Below are 20,213 nucleotides of genomic sequence, written 5' to 3'. Positions count from 1 at the left end.
CACAGAGCCTTCAGGCTTGTCTTTTTAACACACTTTGCCCCTTTAGAATTTTGCTATAATTTGGCCCTTTTTGCTTTTTGCCTTTGGTTTCTATGCTCTCCATTTTTACTTTTCTTCTTTCTATCTTTTGCTTCTGTCCCCATTTTACTTCCCTCTGTCTCCCTGCATAGGTTCCCATCCCCCTGCCATATTAGGTTAACTCCTCCCCAACAGCACTAGCAAACACTCAGAGACTATAGCACAATTTTGGCCGAGCCCGTTTTTCGACGCACTTAATGGAGTTCCCGGGTGCGCCAAAATAAAATGTTGGAACTTTGACCGCTGTCTGGCCTTTTCACTGCAGTCGCGCAGCGTGGCCAGTCGTTCTGCGCTGGAAAATGTGCTGGGACCTCTGCACATGCGTAGTGGTGATTCGTGATGTCTGCGCATGCGCAGTAGCGCTGCGAGTCTGCAGCAACAGTCCCAACTCCCTCTCGTCAGCTTTGTGCTGTTTCTCCTCATGCTGCCGCTATTTTGCCATCTCATTGGCGCTGAATTTACATCATTCCCTCTCTTCGGCTGGGCTCCTTTCGGTAAAATTCTCTATCTCATATAAATTCTGCCTCCTTTGTTGGGCTGGAGTGCGCAGGAGAACTGATAGTGCTCCTGCCTGCTGGTGATTTCTATCAGTTCTCCCGTCTGCCCCTAGCCCTAACCAAGTGGCCTCCCGGCGCGATCGATCTCGTAGTGCTCCTGCCTGCCGGTGATTTCTAAGAGATCGATTGCACCGGGAGGCCACTCGGCCTGGGCTAGGGGCGGGCAGGAGAATTGATAGAAATCACCAGTGGGCAGTAGAATTGATAGAAATCACCGGCAGGCAGGAGCACTATCAATTTTCCTGCCCGCCCCTAGCCCAGGCCGAATGGCCTCCCGGTGCGTTGTCCCGCCCCTAGCCCAGGTCAAGTGGCCTCCCGATGCATTGTCCTGACACTAGCCCAGGTCGAGTGGCCTCCCGGTGCATTGTCCCGCCTTTAGCCCAGGTCGAGTGGCCTCCCGCACCGGCCGGCTGCCTTCCCGGGCCGAGTTTGAAGATGATGGCAGGACTTCAATTTTTTATTTCTTAGAATTGTTAGTAGTTTTTGTTTGCAAACATTGCTAAGGGTAAGGCTTGGTTAGTTTAGGTGCAGATCCTCTCCACTTCCCATCCCTATCCCAGGCTGAATGGCCTCGATGTACCTACCTGCGCCGATTTCTTTAACTGTCTGCAAGGGTTTTCTCAAGTGGCCACATACCCTGGCCTAAGTAGAAATGGAGTAACTATTAGCTGGTCAAAGTTGCCTAAATGAGCAGGACTGGTAACGCCCCCTTTTGAGAAAAAAAAACTCACCTAAAAAAATTGTAACTAAGTGAGTTACGCTGGTGCAAATTGATTGGGGAAACTGGGGATTTTTAAGTTGCGCCAGAAAAGCAGGTTACTCCCAAAAAAACGGAACAACTTCTAGCCAAAATTGAGCTCTATGTCCAACAGTTTTAGTTCCCCCTATGAATGGAAATATCCTCTCTGCATCCGCCTTGTTGAGCCTCCTCATTATCTTATATGTTTCAATAAGATCACCTCTCATTCTTCTAAACTCCAATGTGTATAGGCCCAACCAACTCAATCTATTTTCATAAGTCCACTCCCTCATCTATGGAATCAACCTAGTGAACCTTCTCTGAACAGCCTCCAATGCAGTTAGGCAGGGCTATTAAGGGTTACGGAACCAAGACGGGTAGATGGAGTTAAGGTACAGATCAGCCATGATCTAATTGAAGGGTCATCGAGAGCACAAGTTGAATTACGAATAGTTCCTGAATCTGTCACTGTGGGGAAGCTGAGTTAATATCAGCCTACATTCTATAATTAATGCAGAGTTGTTACAAACATGCACGCTCCAGGCATGCAGCAGGACCATGGAGGCAAAATTTTCATCGGCTATTATTTAATCTCCTGCACTATTGGGTTTACTAACTCTTCCAAGCCAGTTATTGTTACAGTTGCAGAGTTGCAGGCTTTTGCAACACAAGAGATTGGTGTGCAAAATTAAAGCACATGGTATTGAGTGTAATGTACTGACGTGGATAGAGAACAGGTTGGCAGACAGGAAGCAGAGAGTCGGGATAAACGGGTCCTTTTCAGAATGGCAGGCAGTGACGAGTGGGGTGCCGCAGGGCTCACTGCTGGGACCCCAGCTCTTTACAATATACATTAATGATTTAGATGAAGAAATTGAGTGCAATATCTCCAAGTTTGCAGATGACACTAAGCTGGGTGGTGGTGTGAGCTGTGAGGAGGATGCTCAGAGACTGCAGGGTGACTTGGACAGGTTAGGTGAGTGGGCAAACGCATGGCAGATGCAGTATAATGTGGATAAATGTAAGGTTATCCACTTTGGTGGCAAAAACACGAAGGCAGAATATTATCTGAATGGCGGCAGATTAGGAAAAGGGGAGGTGTAACGAGACCTGGATGTCATGGTACATCAGTCACTGAAAGTTGGCATGCAGGTACAGCAGGTGGTGAAGAAGGCAAATGGAATGTTGGCCTTCGTAGCTAGGGGATTTGAGTACAGGAGCAGGGAGGTCTTACTGCAGTTGTACAGGGCCTTGGTGAGGCCTCACCTGGAATATTGTGTTCAGTTTTGGTCTCCTAATCTGAGGAAGGATGTTCTTGCTATTGATGGAGTGCAGCGAAGGTTCACCAGACTGATTCCTGGGATGGCTGGTGTTGTGTCCTTACACACTACAGCAAATGAACACGAGGCACATACTGGAGACAAGGTCACTCTGTGACCTGTACCTTTATTCACAGGACCAAGAAGTGATGACCCTGCGTGGGACCTCCCTTTATATACCTGGATGACCAGGTGAGGAGTGTCTCCCACAAGTTCACCCCCTATGGTCAAGGTGCGCATTTCTCAGGTCTATACAATGTACAGTGTTGTTACATAAAGGTTACAGTTATGTGAAGGTTACAAACATGACATCACCTCCCCCCCCCCCCGCCCCCAACATCTTTGGGTCAAAGATTGAGTCTTTCAGGCGGTCGACGCTCTCTCGTGGAGCGCCGTAGTTGGGGCTCTGGTTGTTGAGCCTTGGCATGCGTCTTTGTCATCTGTGGTGATTCCGGCTCATCCGGGCTGGCCGCAGGGACTGTGCATGCTGCTGACGGTTCTTGTTGCTCGTTCTCTGCCAATGGTGTGGGCAGCATCTCATGATGTTCCTCAGGTTCCTCAGTGTCCATGATGAACCTTTTTTTTAACTTGGTCCAGATGCTTGCGGCATATCTGCCCATTGTTGAGTCTCACCACTATGACCCTATTGCACTCTTTACCAATTACAGCACCCTCGAGCCACTTGGGCCCCACAGCGTGATTAAGAACAAATACAGGGTCATCGATTTCTATACATCTCCCCTTTGAATTACGGTCGTGGCACTCATTTTGGGACTGGCGCTTGCCCTCAACAATGTCTGACAGGACTGGATGAATGAGGGACAGCCAAGTTTTGAGTGTACGTTTCATGAGTAGTTCCGCTGGCGAGACTCCCGTGAGCGAGTGCGGTCGGGACCTGTAGGCCAGCAGGAGGCGCGATAGATGGTATTGAAGGTCGGGTCCTTGAATCCGGAGCATGCCTTGCTTTATGATTCGGACCGCACGTTCCGCCTGGCCATTGGAAGCCGGCTTGAACGGCCCTGTCCTGACATGTTTGATGCCATTACCCGACATGAACTCCCAGAATTAATAGCTAGTGAAGCACGGGCCGTTGTCACTAACTAGGATGTCCGGCAAGCTATGGGTCGCAGAGACCGCACGCAGACTCTCCACTGTGGTGGATGTCATGTACGAATTCAATATGATGCACTCGATCCACTTCGAGTACGCATCAACAACAATGAGGAACATTTTTCCCATGAACGGGCCCGCGTAGTCTACGTGAATACGTGACCATGGCTTGGTGGGCCAGGGCCACGGGCTGAGCGGGGCCTCCCTGGAGGCATTGCCCAGCTGGGCACACGTCGTGCACCTGCGAACACAGTGTTCCAGGTCTGCATCAATTCCCGCCCCCCATACATGTGACCGGGCAATGGCCTTCGTTAGCACAATGCCTGGGTGCTCGCTGTGGAGTTCCCTGATGAATGCTTCCCTTCCCTTCTGGGGCATGACTACCCGGCTGCCCCATAGTAGGCAGTCGGCTTGGATGGAGAGCTCATCCATCCATCTGTGGAACGGGCTGACCTCTTCAGGGCATGCTCCGTATGTGGGTGCCCAATCCCCAGTCAGGTCACATTTCTTAGTCAGAGATAGGAGGGGATCTCTGTTTCTCCTGGTTTTGATCTGGTGTGATGTGATGGGGGAACCTGCGCTGTCGAAAGCATCGACAGCCATGACCCTCTCCGCGCTTTGCTCCGCTGCCCTCTCAGTGGTGGTCAGTGGAAGCCTGCTGAGCACGTCAGAGCAATTTTCGGTGCCTGGCCGGTGCCGTATGGTGTAGTCATATGCAGCCAGCGTGAGAGCCCATCGCTGTATGCGAGCTGACACATTGACATTGACAGCTTTGCTGTCAGACAACAGGGATGTTAACAGCTTGTGGTCCATTTCTAACTCGAACCTTCTGCCAAAAAGGTACTGGTGCATCTTTTTCACCCCGTAGACACATGCTAGTGCCTCATTTTCAACCATCCCATACCCCCTTTCTGCTTGGGAGAGCGATCTGGAGGCATAAGCCACAGGTTGGAGTTGGCCCTCATCATTACTCTGCTGCAACACGCACCCAACCTCATAGGATGATGCATCGCATGTCAAAACCAATTTCTTATAGGGGTCGTACAGGGTCATTAACTTATTAAAACAAAGCAGGTTCCGCGCCCGATTGAAAGCCCGTTTCTGACAGTCCCCCCAAAACCAATCGCAACCCTTACGCAGGAGCACGTGCAGCGGCTCCAACAATGTACTTAAGTTCGGCAGAAAATTCCCGAAATAGTTCAACAGTCCCAGAAATGAACGCAACTCCGATGTGTTGCCGGGCCTGGGCGGGCGACGGATCGCCTCCGTTTTGGATTCGGTGAGCCGGATCCCGTCTGCGGCAACCCTCCTGCCCAAAAACTCGACCTCTGGGGTCAAAAGCACATACTTGGACTTCTTTAGTCGCAGGCCTACCCGGTCCAGTTGGCGTAGCACCTCCTCCAGGTTGTAGAGGTGTTCCTCGGTGTCTCGACCCGTGATAAGGATGTTGTCCTGAAATACGATTGTTCCAGGGATGGATTTAAGCAAGCTTTCCATGTTTGTCTGAAAGATAGCAGCTGCTGAACGAATGCCAAAAGGACATTTGTTGTAGACAAACAGCCCCTTGTGCGTGGTGATGGTGGTCAGTAGCTTGGACTCTTCGGCCAGTTCCTGGGTCATGTAGGCCGAAGTGAGGTCCAACTTGGTGACCAGCTTGCCTATGCCAGCGTGGCAAAAAGATCCTCCGCTCTTGGAAGCGGATATTGGTCCTGAAGGAACACTCGGTTGATGGTGGCCTTGTAGTCGCCACAGATCCTGACCGAGCCATCCGTTTTTCGAACAGGGACCATGGAGCTTGCCCAGTCGCTGAATTCAACGGGCGAAAATATGCCCTCTCTTAGCAACCTGTCCAACTCTCTCTCAGTTTTCTCCCGCATCACATACAGCACAGCTCTGGCTTTGTGGTGAACTGGTGTGGCGTCCGGGTTGATCACTACTTTGGTGTCTTTGAAAGTCCCGATGCCAGGTTGAAATAATGACTCGAACTTTTGTCGGACCTGTGAGCATGAACTTCGCTCCACAGATGAAATGGCGTGCACATCCCCCCCCATTCCCAGTTCACCTCGGCCAACCAGCTCCTCCCCAAAAGCGCAGGACCATTTCCCGGGACAACCCAGAGTGGTTCTGAGATCCATTATGTGTGACCACCAACATTGCACTGCCTAGCACTGGGATGATCTCTTTGGTGTATGTCCGTAATTGCGTGTCAATGCATTCAAGTTTGGGTCTGCTAGCTCTGAGTGGTCACAGTTTCTCGAATTGTTGTACACTCGTAAGTGACTGGCTGGCTCCTGTGTCCAGCTCCATGTGTACCGGGATGCCGTTTAACACTACTCTCATCATCATAGGTGGCGTTCTTGTGTATGAGCTGTGGATGTTTGCCACCTGGACCCGCTGAACTTCAGCGTCCATTGCCGTGTCCCAAGCCTTGCAGACCCCTGTTGTGGTTCATCCACTCCGTAAACCAGCCTCGCTGCGGGCTTCCTGCACATCCTGGCTAAATGTCCACTCGAGTTACAATTTCTGCAGATGAATTGTTGAAACCAGCAGATCTTTGCAACATGTTTGCCCCCGCACCTCCAGTATAGCTGAGATTGTTGTGAACAAAAGAGCTGTTACCAGGCATTCCTCTCTGCCTCTTTGTTTACTCTTGAGCACTCTGTGGGTGTCAGTGGTCCCATCCCGGGACGTATTGTCCCTTGTGATGATGTAAATGTCCGTTCAACCTGCCATTGTCTCTGTTGAGGACCCACCCTATAGTCTGTTACTGCCTGGTTGGTGTCGAATTGCCCTTGCCTGCCTGCGGGGTTCTAAGTCGCGTTTACAATGTTAACTTCCTGCTCCATCGCCACGTTGGGAGCAGGATTGTGCGCGTATATGATCTTGGTTTCCTCCTCCCCCGCCATGAAGGTTTGAGCCATCAACGCCGCTGCTTCCTAAAAATCCCGGCATGACCAATGCCCTCAATGAATAAATCCCGTAACATCTCCCCCCCGCAGGCGTCTGTGAACTTACAGAGGCTGGCCAAGCGCCGAAGGTCCTCAACGAAGTCCGGTATGCTCTGTTCTTCCTGACGTCGGTGCATATAGAATCGGTGTCGGGCCCTGTGTATACTACTCGCCAGTTTGAGGTGCTCACCGATCAGTTTGCTGAGCGCCTCGAAGGTCTTGTCCGCCGGCTTCTCGGATGCGAGCAGGTCTTTCATCAGCGCGTACGTCTTAGGTCCACAGCTGGTCAGTAGATGCGCCCTCCGCTTGTCAGCCGCTGCCGCTCCCAGCCAGTCCTTCGTGACAAAGCTCTGCTGGAGCCTCTCAACGAAATCGTCCCAGTCCTCACCAATACAGTACCGTTCCCCCGTGCTATCGGTGGCCATTCTCTTGAGTCGTTGATTCCCGTTTCTTGTCGCCAAATGTTGTGTCCGTACACACGACAGAAAATCAACATGAGGCACACACTCGAGACAAGGTCACTCTGTGACCTGTACCTTTATTCACAGGACCAAGAAGTGATGACCCTGTGTGGGACCTCCCTTATATACCCGGATGACCAGGTGAGGAGTGTCTCCCACAAGTTCACCCCCTGTGGTCAAGGTGCGCATTTCTCAGGTGTATACAGTGTACAGTGTTGTTACATAAAGGTTACAGTTATGTGAAGGTTACAAACATGACAGCTGGTCTGACATATGAGGAAAGACTAGATCGACTGGGCCGGTATTCACTGGTGTTTAGAAGAATGAGAGGGGATCTCATAGAAACATATAAAATTTTGACAGGACTGGACAGGTTAGATGTAGGAAGAATGTTCCCGATGTTGGGGAAGTCCAGAATCAGGGGACATAGTCTAAGGATAAGGGATAGGCCATTTAGGACTGAGATTAGGAGAAGCTTCTTCACTCAGAGAATTCCCTACCGCAGAGAGTTGTTGATGCCAGTTCATTGGATGTATTCAAGAGGGAGTTAGATATGGCCCTTACGGCTTAAGGGATCAAGGTGTACTGAGGGAATGATCAGCCATGATCATATTGAATGGTGGTGCAGGCTCGAAGGGACGAATGGCCTACTCCTGCAAATATTTTCTATGTTTCTGCCTCATGTGATAACACTGTTTCTGTGTCCAGGGTTTTGAATGAGTTACACGCACGACAGATGCAAGAACAGAAATGGAGGGAAGAAATGGAGAGGCTGCGGGAGGAAGAAGAACTGAAGAAAAAATCCAAAAGAGGAAAAAGAGATCTGAGCAAAGACGATCCAAAGAAATTGCAGACAAATGCAAAACTGGTACGGAAACGTGGATAGTGGAAAAGCTGAGCATTGAGAGACATATATAACCTTCTTGAACTTGACTTATGTTTTCGGTGCTGCTGAGCTTTTAAGATTTGAGAGCAGCGTTTAGGACGAGGAAAGGTAGTGAGCACCTCTCCCCAGATGTGCCATTGGATGTAATCCAGATGTGGCTGTTGAGTCTGTGCAACTCAACATTGTGACATTCTCAATGAGTTCTCCCGTCCGCCAGCCCCCCCCCACTTTTTTTTCCCCAGCAAGTTTAAAGTCACAGCCTCATAATGTTATTTTTTCATAACCCTCTTAAAAATTAGGTATTTATAATTACCGTTATTTTTCTGTGAATCGTTGTTAGTTTTTATTGTTGAATATTGTACTTTAAATGTTGAGCTTCTCCACTGCTGCAGTGGGTAAAGGCACCCCTCTGATGTGGCACTGAGCCATACATACCAGTTAGTCCCAGGTTTGAACTTAGACCATGCTGAGATTATACTTCTCAGCTGAGGCAGCAGTGGGAGTGGGCTAAGAAGAGCAAGTTCCCTTCGGGGTATACGCTCTTGACCACAGCCCCAGTGAGAATCTCAAGTGATGACAGGATCAGGCTCAGTCAGCAGTGATGCCGCCCCCCACCCCCCCGTCCCCCATAACCAAGCATCCTGGCAACTTTCACTACTTCACTTTACACAGGAAGAATAGTGAGTTGGGTGAGTTACTGGAGAGTGGTCAGGAAAAGTCAGCACCATCAGGAAATGAGGGTAATGAAATGGAGCAAAGGAAAATTAAATCAATGGTTGTAAGTGCGATTCCTTGGGCTTACGACGTGGAGTTACAACCCTTGGGTTTAAAGTTCTAGTGGCCGAAATTCAGGGTCTCAGAAAGACCCGTTACTGCCCGTTTGCGGCGGCCATGCGGCGGAATCCTGTGGCCGCCGCTTTGTGGTCAACTGGCCGACCCAACCCAAATTCAGGTCGGGGATTTTGCGGCCTGGACCCGATCCCGTTGCGATGCTGATGACCACCGCAAGCGTGTCACCAGAACGTACACTGCCGCTCTCCCTGACCTGCAAAAAAATCCACACGAAATTCAGCAAAATCTATCACTCACCCGCCGTGCGGTGCCCCCGACAGCTTTCTGTGTCGGTGAGTGCGGCCCAGCAGTGCGGTGGCCTTTCAAGGGGCGGGCCCACTGCCACGGTTGCCATGTGGGAATTTCCAGCCCAAGGAATATGATTCTAGAGGGCCGAAATTCACTTGCACAAGAAAGCTGGCGCACCTATGAGTTTCCTACCTGCTTGTACCGCTGGGATCCATGAGGCAGCTGGATGATCGATTTTCGGGACTTTGAAATTTGTCCCACTAGAAGTCAGTCATGGTGTGGGCGGGAGAGTGACAGGAAGCGGCAGAGTGGTGGTGATGTCACAGTGCGTGTGTCACCACGCTCTCTCCCCTCCGTTAAAGGGGAGAGAATCTGTCAGTTTTTATCTTTGGCCACTGGACTTCCAAGAGGGGGTGCCAGGCTGCTCGTTGGCAGCTCGGCTGAACCCGTGGGCACTATCTTGTCAGCTAATCGGGAAGTCGGCTGGCAAAAATTAATACATGGCAACCGTGGCAGTGGGCCCGCCCCTTGAAGGGCCACCGCACTGCTGGGCCGCACTCACCGACACAACTGTAGATAGGACCAAAAAAAACGCCCGGGAGAAATCTGTGTTGCAGCTCTTGGAACGCCGGTAGGTATGAAACCTTGCAAAAAAGCTAAGTTAATGTTTTTATTTTTTAATCTTTTGCAGCGAATCGCTAGAAAAGGGTCATGTGAATGTTTTGTGATTTTTTTGTTGTTTGGACATTTTTGGGGGGTGTTTTCCCCCCTCCCTCAGCCCAACTCACAGCGGTATCGGCCTTAGAGAAAAGTTGCAGAAAATTCGCGGTTTGCGCCATGAATCTTCGTGCAACACCGATTTTTACCGCTGGGCACAGTTTTTTCCCAAATGTTAGACCTTTAAAAAATGGCGGTGTGATTAGCGTTATTTTTGGCGAAAAATGTTGAAAAAATACCGCTATGGCCAAAAACAGAATTTCTAGCCCCTTGGGTTTGATGTTCTGGAATTACATTTCTACAGAAACTGACACTTGTGCCAGCAGTTGTCAGTTTCGTACCCTGCTGCTTTGACGTGAGCTCGGCGGCCTGGGAAGGGTTGAAGAAACAAGACCGCTTTATATTCTTTTACTCCTGAGAGAGGAGACTAGCATCTCCTTAGTAATAAAGCCCCTCTGGGATTGGGGATTCTCTTGTGAAGTCTTATGTCTTTCTTAAGGGGAGGAACTATGTCAGCTCTCAGGTGTTGCAGGTTGTGCTGGGCCTGTCGAGTAGCTTTCTGGGTGGAATTCCTGAGGTAGCACAGGAACACTCCTGGACATGCATCCAAAGTCTCCGCTGTTTGAACTAGCCGGCACCCTGCAAACAGTTTTTGGGTCGGAGCGGAAAGGGGCGGGAAATTCGGTGGACCTGGGTGCAGCCCCAAATTCCTACCCTCCACAAGCAAACCAAACTGCTTTGACAATTGTGGAGTATCAATTTAAATGTTTAAAAGTCTAATATCCCGAAGCTTCCCTTTCGGCAAGTGCAGGAGGTGCAGTCATGGCAAGTGTGGTGTGCTGGGAGAAGGAAGGTAATTTCAAAGCCATTGGGAATAAAAGGACATAAGAAAATGATCTTGTGTTATGTACTTTTCTACAGAGCACGAATATATCATTTCTGAAGCCTGATCTCCCTGAAGCAAAAAGCTTCCTTGCAGACCATCCTGAAGCATTCCACACAGATCATGGCGAAACAGAGGAAGGACATAAAAAGAAAAAGAGCAAGGATGGTAAAAACAATATTGGAGTAACGGAGGTGGCTGCTTCAGCCCAAGAGGATATGTCACCGAAAGACTTGGAGACACTGCTTTTCCAAAGATTTCAAAAGTACGAGCGCAACCAGAAGAAAATCTCTCAAACTCTGGACTTTTGGGATAGAGCGCAAGGCATGCCTGTTCTCCCAGCATCTGAGGATAGCCAGAGTGATGAACATTCTGTAGAACGGCCCGCACCCTCAGGGAAAAAGGGAAAAAAAGATCGGCAAGAGAAGCTGGAAAAAGAGAAAGCCGAGAAAGAGAGAGCAGAGAAAGATCGCTTGGAACGAGAAAAGACCGAGAAAGAAAGATTGGAAAAGCTGAGAGAGGAGAAAAGTGGCATGTCTCCACAGTCTGATAACGTAGCTGATGGAGAGGGCACAGAAAGTGCAGAGAAGGAAGACGTTCTTGGAGTGCCGCACATCAAGCTGCATGTGACTGACCCAAAGGACTGCATTGGGAAAATTATTCTGGACAGTGGGAAAATACCAGCAGTTGAAGAGGTAAAGATACAGCCCATAGCATAAAACGTTGTTCGAACAAATCACAAACATTCTGGGGCTTCTTTAAATCTGCTTTTACACTGGACCTGAATAATTATGCCAAGTCTCCAGAGCATGGCCCCCATACTAACCCTTTTTCTACATTTCTGTCCGACACCAATTCACCCCTCAACTGCTAAAGGTCATCTATATAAAAGATTGCCTTCCAAATTAGGAAATGATAGGAAAAAAATATATAAAATGCATATTAATTTGCAATGTATTACGTATGACACAAACTATTTTATATTCCAGTTCATAGATTAGACAAAAGCGAAATCTGCGGATGCTGGAAATCCAAAATAAAACAGCAAATGCAGGAAATACTCAGCAGCATCTGTGGAGAGACAGAGTCAGCTCTGACCTGAAACGTTACCTCTGTTTCTCTCTCCACAGCAACAGCAACATTTATAAAGCGCCCTTAATGTAATAAAACATCCCAAGCTGCTTCACAGGAGCGTTATATAAAAAAAGGTTGACACGGAGCCATATAAGGATATGTTAGGGCAGATGACCAAAATCTTGGTCCAAGAGGTAGTTTTTAAGGAACGTCTTAAAGGAAGAAAGAGAAGTGGAGAAGCGGTGAGATTTATTGAGGAAATTCCAGAGATGAGGACTGAAGCAGCTAAAGGCACAACCGCCAATGGTGGAGCAGTTAAATTCAGGGACATGCAAAATGCCAGATTAGCGAATAGGGGGATTACAGTACTGGAGGAGATTACACAGATAGGGAGGGAATTGAAACAAGGACGACAATTTTAAAATCGAGGTGTTGCTTAACTCGTAGGCAATGTAGATCAGTGAGCACAGGGGAGATGGGTGAGCGAGACTTGGTGCGAGTTAGGACAGATGCTGCCTGACCTGCTGAGTATTTCCAGCATTTTCTGTTATCATAGATTAGACACTGGTTTTTATTACAGTTTTATATATTACACACAAGTCTATATTATAACTCAAATGTTACAGACACAGGATTATTTTTTTTTATTCGTTCTGGGATGTGGGCATCGGTGGCAAGGCCGGCATTTATTGCCCATCCCTAATTGCCCTCGAGAAGGTGGTGGTGAGTTGCCTTCTTGAACTGCTGCAGTCTCTGTGGTGAAGGAACTTCCACAGAGCTATTTCGGAAGGAGTTCCAGGATTTTGACTCCGTGACGATGAAAGAACGGCAATATATTTCCAAGTTAGAATGGTGTGGAACTTGGAGTGGAACGTGGAGGTGATGGTGTTCCCATGTGCCTGTTGCCCTTACCCTTCTAGGTGCCAATCAAGCGGGCTGCTTTGTCTTAGATGGAGTCGAACTTCTTGAGTGTTGTTGGAGCTGCACTCATCCAGGCAAGTGGAGAGTATTCCATCACACTCCTGACTCGTGCCTTGTAGATGATGGAAAGGCTTTGGGGAGTCAGGAGGTGAGACACTTGCCGCAGAATAGCCAGCCTCTGACCTGCTCTTGTAGCCACAGTATTTCCATGGCTGGTTCAGTTAAGTTTCTGGTCAATGGTGACCCCCAGGATGTTGATGGTGGGGGATTTGCCAATGATAATGCCTTTGAATATCAAGGGTCGGTGGTTAGACTCTCGCCTGTTGGAGATGTTTGGGCCAAGGCTGCAATGAAGTTTGGAGCCAAGTGGTCTAGGCGGAACCCAAACTGAGCACCGGTGAGCAGGTTGTTGGTGAGTAATTGCCGCTTGATAGCACTGTCAATGACACCTTTCCCTCACTTTGCTGATGATTGAGAGTAGACTGATGGGGCTAGAAATTCCACAACCTTGGGCCAGGTTTTTGGCAGAAAACGGTGCGGCTGGCGGTTTTGAAATACTGCTGGGGAGTGGACTACTGGAGTGCAAGACTGGAAAAAGCGCTTTCGCCCGATATTTGGCTCAGCGGTGACCCGTAGGTAGGACCAAAAAAAAACGCAGTGGAAAAACCTGTCGGTGCAGCCCTTAGAACGGCAGTAGGTATGAAATCCTACAAAAAAGGTAAGTTAAAGTTTTTATTTATAAATTCTTTTGCAGCGATTTGCTGAAAGGGTATTGTGAATGTTTTGTGATATTTTTATTTTTTGTTTCTTGGGGAAAAAAAATTGTGTTTTTATTCCCACCCTCGGCCTAACTCGCGGCAATATCGGCCTCGGAGAAAAGTTGCAGAAAATTCGAGGTGTGCGCCGCGAATCTTCGTGCAATGCCGATTTTTCCCGCAGGGTGCATTTTTTCCCATTTTTTCCCAAATGTTGGGCCTCAAAATCATAGCGGAGTCATAGAACTTTTTTTGGCGGAAAAAACCGCTGTGACCCAAAACCAAATTTCTAGCCCATTGTGTGTTAATTTGCCAGTTTGGATTTGTCCTGCTTTTTATGGGTAAAACATACCTGGGCAGTTTTCCACATTGTCGGGTAGATGCCAGTGTTGCAGCTGTACTGGAACAGCTTGGCTAGACGCGCGGCTAGTTCTGGAGCACAAGTCTTCAGCACAACAGCTGGGATGTAGTCGGGGCCCATAGCCTTTGCTGTATCCATTGCGCTCAGCCATTTCTTGATATCATGTTTGCTGACGACTGGCTTCTGTGATGGTGAGGACCTCAGGAGGAGGCCAATAGGGATTATTCATTCAGCCCTTCTGGCTGCATATGCTTCAACCTTGTCTTTTGCACTCGCTTGCTGGGCTCCGCCATCATTGAGGATGGAAATATTCATGGAGCCACTTTCTCCCGTTAAAAATGCTGTTTGATGAGGACGAGGTCAAGTAGCTTTCCCTCATTCTCTCACCACCTGCTGCAGGCCCCGTCTGGCATGCTATGTCCTTCAGGACTTGGCCAGCTCAGTCAGTAGTGTTACCGAGCCACTCTTGGTGATGGGACATTGAAGTCCCCCATCCAGAGTACAATCTACGCCCCTGTTTCTTCCAAGTGATGTTCAACATGGAGAAGTACTGATTTATCAGCTGAGGGAGCACGGCAGGAGGTTTCCTTGCTTGACCTGATGCCACGAGACTTCATGGGATCCAGAGTCTGTTGAGACCTCCCAGGGCCTCTGCCTCCCAACTGTATACCACTGTGCTGCCACCCCTGGTGGTGGAACAGAACATACCCAGGGATGGTGATGGAGGAGTCTGGGACATTGGCTGAAAGGTATGATTATGTCAGGCTGTTGCTTGACTAGTCGGTGGGACAGCTCTCCCAGTTTTGGCACAAGTCCCCAGTTGTTAGTGAAGAGCACTTTGCCGTGTTCACTGGGCTGGATGTGCCTTTGTCACGTCCGAAGACGGTACCAAGGTCGATGCCGGGTGGTCCGTTCGGTTTTATTTTTACTCTTATTTCTGATAGCAGTTTATTACAACTAAGTGGCTTGCTAGGCCATTTAAGTGTTGACCATATTTCTGTGGGTCAGACAAGGTAAGGACGGCAGCGACAATCCGGTAGTTTCATGGTTGCATTCCGGTAGTTGCATTCCTGATGCTAGCTTTTTATTTCAGATTAATTTAATTAACTGAATTTAAAGTCCCCAGCTGCCGCGGCAGGATTTGAACTCGAGTCTCCGGATCATTAGTCCATGCCTCTGGATTACTAGTCCAGTAACATAACCACTAGACTACCGTTCCCAGTATAAAGTTATTATAGATTATATATGATATGTACTCGTTTAAAATTTACATTTCATATACTGCACACTGGTTTATATTCCAGATCGCATATTACAATTTTTATGTTACATTTTGTTCATTACACACGGGTTGGTCGAGTCCATATATTACACTAGTTTATATTACACGCAAGTTAATATTTCAGTTCATATGTTGCACACACTAGTTTAAAATGCACTGCAAATATTATGCATGCTAGTTTTCATTACATACTGGGTCAGGTGGGAAGAAGGGAGTAGGGTAACTGTACTAATTAGAGATAACATAATGGCAGTAGAAAAAAGGACATAACTAATGTTAAGATAGAAACAGAATCCATGTGGATTGAGATAAACTATAAGAAGACATCAATCATGCGAATAGGGTTATATTACAGACCACCTAATAGTTGAAAGGAAGTGGGGAGTGAAATATATCGGCTAATCTATGAAATGAGTAAAAGACATGGAATAATAATCTTGGGAGCATCTAGGCAATAAAAGTTTAAGATAATGATTGAGAGAGATGTAAGTAAGAGAAAGACCAAAGTAATAGATTGGAAAGAAGCTAATTCTGAGGGGATGAGGATGGAGTAGGGAAGATGAACTGGAAAAAAAATTGACAAATATTTTATAAGGTGATCAATAGAGTTCAGGAGAAATGTATTCCACCAAAGGGTGAGGTCCGGCGGTCTGGAGATCAGAAGCGGAGAGGAGCGGACGGACGAGGCACGGAGGAGCAGAGAGGTCAGAGCCCAGAGGTCGAGCAGCGTGGACAAGACCAAGGGAAGGCGCAACATGGGCCAATAGTGAGGCTCTGAGGTCACAAGGCTCACATTGCGTTCTATGAATTCCACGTAGAGAGAGGTCCTGTGGGAAGGAGGAAGGAAGGAGAACAGTAGGAGTATCTTTGAGTTTGTGTGTATGTATTGGCACATGCGGCGGAGTCTGGTCTCCAGTCGTCTTGGATCCCCTTGCCACTGGACCAAGGCCTTGCTCCATCAAACCCGTGTGATGGCTGGTGTGTAACGGCCACCCCACGTTAAAAGAATTCATGCACAGGCATCTTTCACTGTTTAAAATTAGTTCATCAGTCACCCGAGCACTCATTTTATTGTGAGAGCAAGTCATCCTCGACCCCGAGGGATTGCCTATGATGATAATGATGATGATGGGGTGTGTGTGTGTGTATATATATATATATATATATATATTTATATGTGCGTGTGTCTATATATATATATATATTTATATGTGCGTGTGTATATATATATATTTATATGTGCGTGTGTCTATATATATATATATATATGTGTGTGTGCGTGTGTGTGTGTATATACGTGTGCGTGTGTGTGCATATATATATATGCGCGTGTGTGTATATATATATATATATGTATGTGCGTGTGTGTGTATATATATATGTGTGTGTGTGTGCGTGTGTGTATGTATAAACATATATGTATGTGTATGTGTGTAATTGTGTGTATATATATATATATATATATATATTCAATAGAAAAGGAAATAGTGCCAGAGGACTGGAGGATAAGTAATGCTATTCCTATGTTCAGAAAGGGAGTTACAGCACATCCAGGGAACTATAAAACATTTAGCTTAATGTGAGTGATAGAAAAGATATTGGAATCTTTACTTGATGTAATAGAAAAACATCTAGAAATTGAAATATTATAAACAATAGCCATGCTTGACCAATCTTACTGAATTATTTGCAGAAGTAACAGAAGTAACACATGGATAGAGGATTGGCTAATGAACAGAGAACAGAGAGTCGGGATAAACGGTTCATTCTCTGGTTGGCAACTAGTAACTAGTGGGGTGCCGCAGGGATCAGTGCTGGGACCCCAACTATTTATGATCTATATTAATGACTTGGAAGAAGGGACTGAGTGTGACGTAGCCAAGTTTGCTGATGATACAAAGATGGAAGGAAAAGCAATGTGTGAGGAGGACACAAAAAACCTGAAAAGGACATAGACAGGCTAAGTGAGTGGGCAAAAATTTGGCAGATGGAGTATAATGTTGGAAAGTGTGAGGTCATGCACTTTGGCAGGAAAAATCAAAGAGCAAGTTGTTATTGAAATGGAGAAAGATTGCAAAGTGCCTCAGTAAAGCGGACCTGGGGGTACTTGTGCATGAAACACAAAAGGATAGTATGCAGGTACAGCAAGTGATCAGGAAGGCCAATGGAATCTTGACCTTTATTGCAAAGGGGATGGAGTACAAAAGTAGGGAAGTCTTACTACAGCTATATAAGGTATTGGGTGAGGTCACACCTGGAATACGCACAATTTTGGTTTCCATATTTACGAAAGGATATACTTGCTTTGGAGGCAGTTCAGAGAAGGTTCACTAGGTTGATTCCAGGGATGAGGGGGTTGACTTATGAGGAAAGGTTGAGTAGGTTAGGCCTCTACTCATTGGAGTTCAGAAGAATGAGAGGTGATCTTATCGAAACTTATAAGATTATGAGGGGGCTTGACAAGGTGGATGCAGAGAGGATGTTTCCACTGATGGGGGAGACTTGAACTAGACGGCATAATCTTAGAATAAGGGGCCACCCATTTAAAACCGAGATGAGGAGACATTTTTTCTCTCAAAGGGTTGTAAATCTGTGGAATTCGCTGCCTCAGAGAGCTGTGGAAGCTGGGACATTGAATAAATTTAAGATAGAAATAGACAGTTTCTTAAACGATAAGGGGATAAGGGGTTATGGGGAGCGGGCAGGGAAGTGGACCTGAGTCCATGATCAGATCAGCCATGATCTTATTGAATGGTGGAGCAGGCTCGAGGGGCCATATGGCCTACTCCTGTTCCTATTTCTTATGTTCTTATGTAAAGAGTGGACAAGAGTAATATGTAATCTACATGGACTTTCAAAAGGCCTTCGATAGCAGCCTCATAACTAAGGTCAGAGAGCGTGGAGTCAGGGGACAAGTCACAGAATGGATGGCAAACTGGCTACAAAACATAAAACAGAGAAGGGTTAAGGCTACTCAGACTGGCCGTATGTGAGAAATGGTGTTCCAAAGGGATCGATGCTGCGACTACTATTGTTCACCACTTACATAAATCATTTGGACTCTGGAATTGGAAGTACAATGTCAAACTTTGCAGATGAGACTAAATTGGGGGGTATTGTTAATTCCAAGGAAGAGCATGACATTTAAAAAAAATGACATCAACAAACTTGCAGATGGCATTTGTAAAAGGCAAATTAATTTCAAGATAGAGAAGTGTGAGGTGGTGCATTTTGGTTGGAGGAATAAGGAGGCCACACACTGCTTGAAGTAAGCCATTCGGCCCTTCGAGCCTGCACCACCAATCAATAAGGTCATGGCTGATCATTCCCTCAGTACCCCTTTCCTGCTTTCTCTCCATACCCCTTGATCACTTTAGCCATAAGGGCCATATCTAACTCCCTCTTGAATATATCCAATGAACTGGCATCAATAACTCTCTGCGGCAGGGAATTCCACAGGTTAACAACTCTCTGAGTGAAGAAGTTTCTCCTCATCTCAGTCCTAAATGGCCTACCCCTTATCCTAAGACTATGTCCCCTGGTTCTGGACTTTCCCATCATCTGGAACATTCTTCCCGCATCTAACCTCTCCAGTCCCGTCAGAATCTTATGTTTCTATGAGATCCCCTCTCATCCTTCTAAACTCCAGTGAATACAGGCCCAGTCGATCCAGTCTCTCCTCATATGTCAGTCCTGCCATCCTGGGAATTAGTCTGGTGAACCTTCACTGCACTCCCTCAATAGCAAGAACATCCTTTCTCAGATTAGGAGACCAAAACCGAACACAATATTCCAGCTGAGGCCACACCATGCCCTGTACAACTGCAGTAAGACCTCCTTTCTCCTATACTCAAATCCCCGAGCTATGAAGGCCAACATACCACTTGCCTTCTTCACCGCCTGCTGTACCTGCATGCCAACTTTCAATGACTGATGGACCATGACACCCAGGTCTCGCTGCACCTCCCCTTTTCCTAATCTGTCACTATTCAGATAATATTCTGCCTTCGAGTTTTTGCCACCAAAGTGGATAACCTCACATTTATCCACATTATACTGCATCTGCCATGCATTTGCCCACTCACCTAACCTGTCCAAGTCACCCTGCAGCCTCTTAGTGTCCTCCTCACAGCTCACACCGCCACCCAGCTTAGTGTCATCTGCTAACTTGGAAATATTACACTCAATTCCTTCATCTAAATCATTAATGTATATTGTAAATAGCTGGGGTCCCAGCACTGAGCCCTGCGGCACCCCACTAGTCACTGCCTGCCATTCTGAAAAGGACTCATTTATCCCGACTCTCTGCTTCCTGTCCGCCAGTACATTACCCCCAATACCATGTGCTTTAATTTTGTAAACAAATCTTCTGGAATTTTTTGAGGATGTTTCCAGTAGAGTGGACAAGGGAGAACCAGTTGATGTGGTATATTTGGACTTTCAGAAGGCTTTCGACAAGGTCCCACACAAGAGATTAATGTGCAAAGTTAAAGCACATGGGATTGGGGGTAGTGTGCTGACATGGATTGAGAACTGGTTGTCAGACAGGAATCAAAGAGTAGGAGTAAATGGGGACTTTTCAGAATGGCAGGCAGTGACTAGTGGGGTACGGCAAGGTTCTGTGCTGGGGCCCCAGCTGTTTACACTGTACATTAATGATTTAGACGAGGGGATTAAATGTAGTATCTCCAAATTTGCGGATGACACTAAGTTGGGTGGCAGTGTGAGCTGCGAGGAGGATGCTATGAGGCTGCAGAGCGACTTGGATAGGTTAGGTGAGTGGGCAAATGCATGGCAGATGAAGTATAATGTGGATAAATGTGAGGTTATCCACTTTGGTGGTAAAGACAGAGAAACAGACTATTATCTGAATGGTGACAGATTAGGAAAAGGGGAGGTGCAAAGAGACCTGGGTGTCATGGTACATCAGTCATTGAAGGTTGGCATGCAGGTACAGCAGGCGGTTAAGAAAGCAAATAGCATGTTGGCCTTCATAGCGAGGGGATTTGAGTACAGGGGCAGGGAGGTGTTGCTACAGTTGT

The 20,213-nt window shown here is 47.3% G+C and overlaps 1 protein-coding gene across 1 annotated transcript in view; it reads left to right on the top strand.

Annotated features, from left to right (window-relative positions):
* Positions 1–20,213, top strand: part of hydin (HYDIN axonemal central pair apparatus protein) — a 1,725,340-nt gene that overhangs the window by 1,131,117 nt on the left and 574,010 nt on the right. Inside the window, 2 exon segments of the mRNA XM_070897728.1 lie at positions 7,921–8,080; positions 10,817–11,473. Of these exon segments, the coding sequence (XP_070753829.1) occupies positions 7,921–8,080; positions 10,817–11,473 (817 nt within the window).

The sequence above is a fragment of the Pristiophorus japonicus genome, chromosome 13 (genome assembly GCF_044704955.1).
Source record: "Pristiophorus japonicus isolate sPriJap1 chromosome 13, sPriJap1.hap1, whole genome shotgun sequence".
NCBI lineage: Eukaryota > Metazoa > Chordata > Chondrichthyes > Pristiophoridae > Pristiophorus > Pristiophorus japonicus.
The sequence above is the reverse complement of the archived record's forward strand: the minus strand, read 5'-3'. Positions and strand labels throughout refer to the sequence as shown.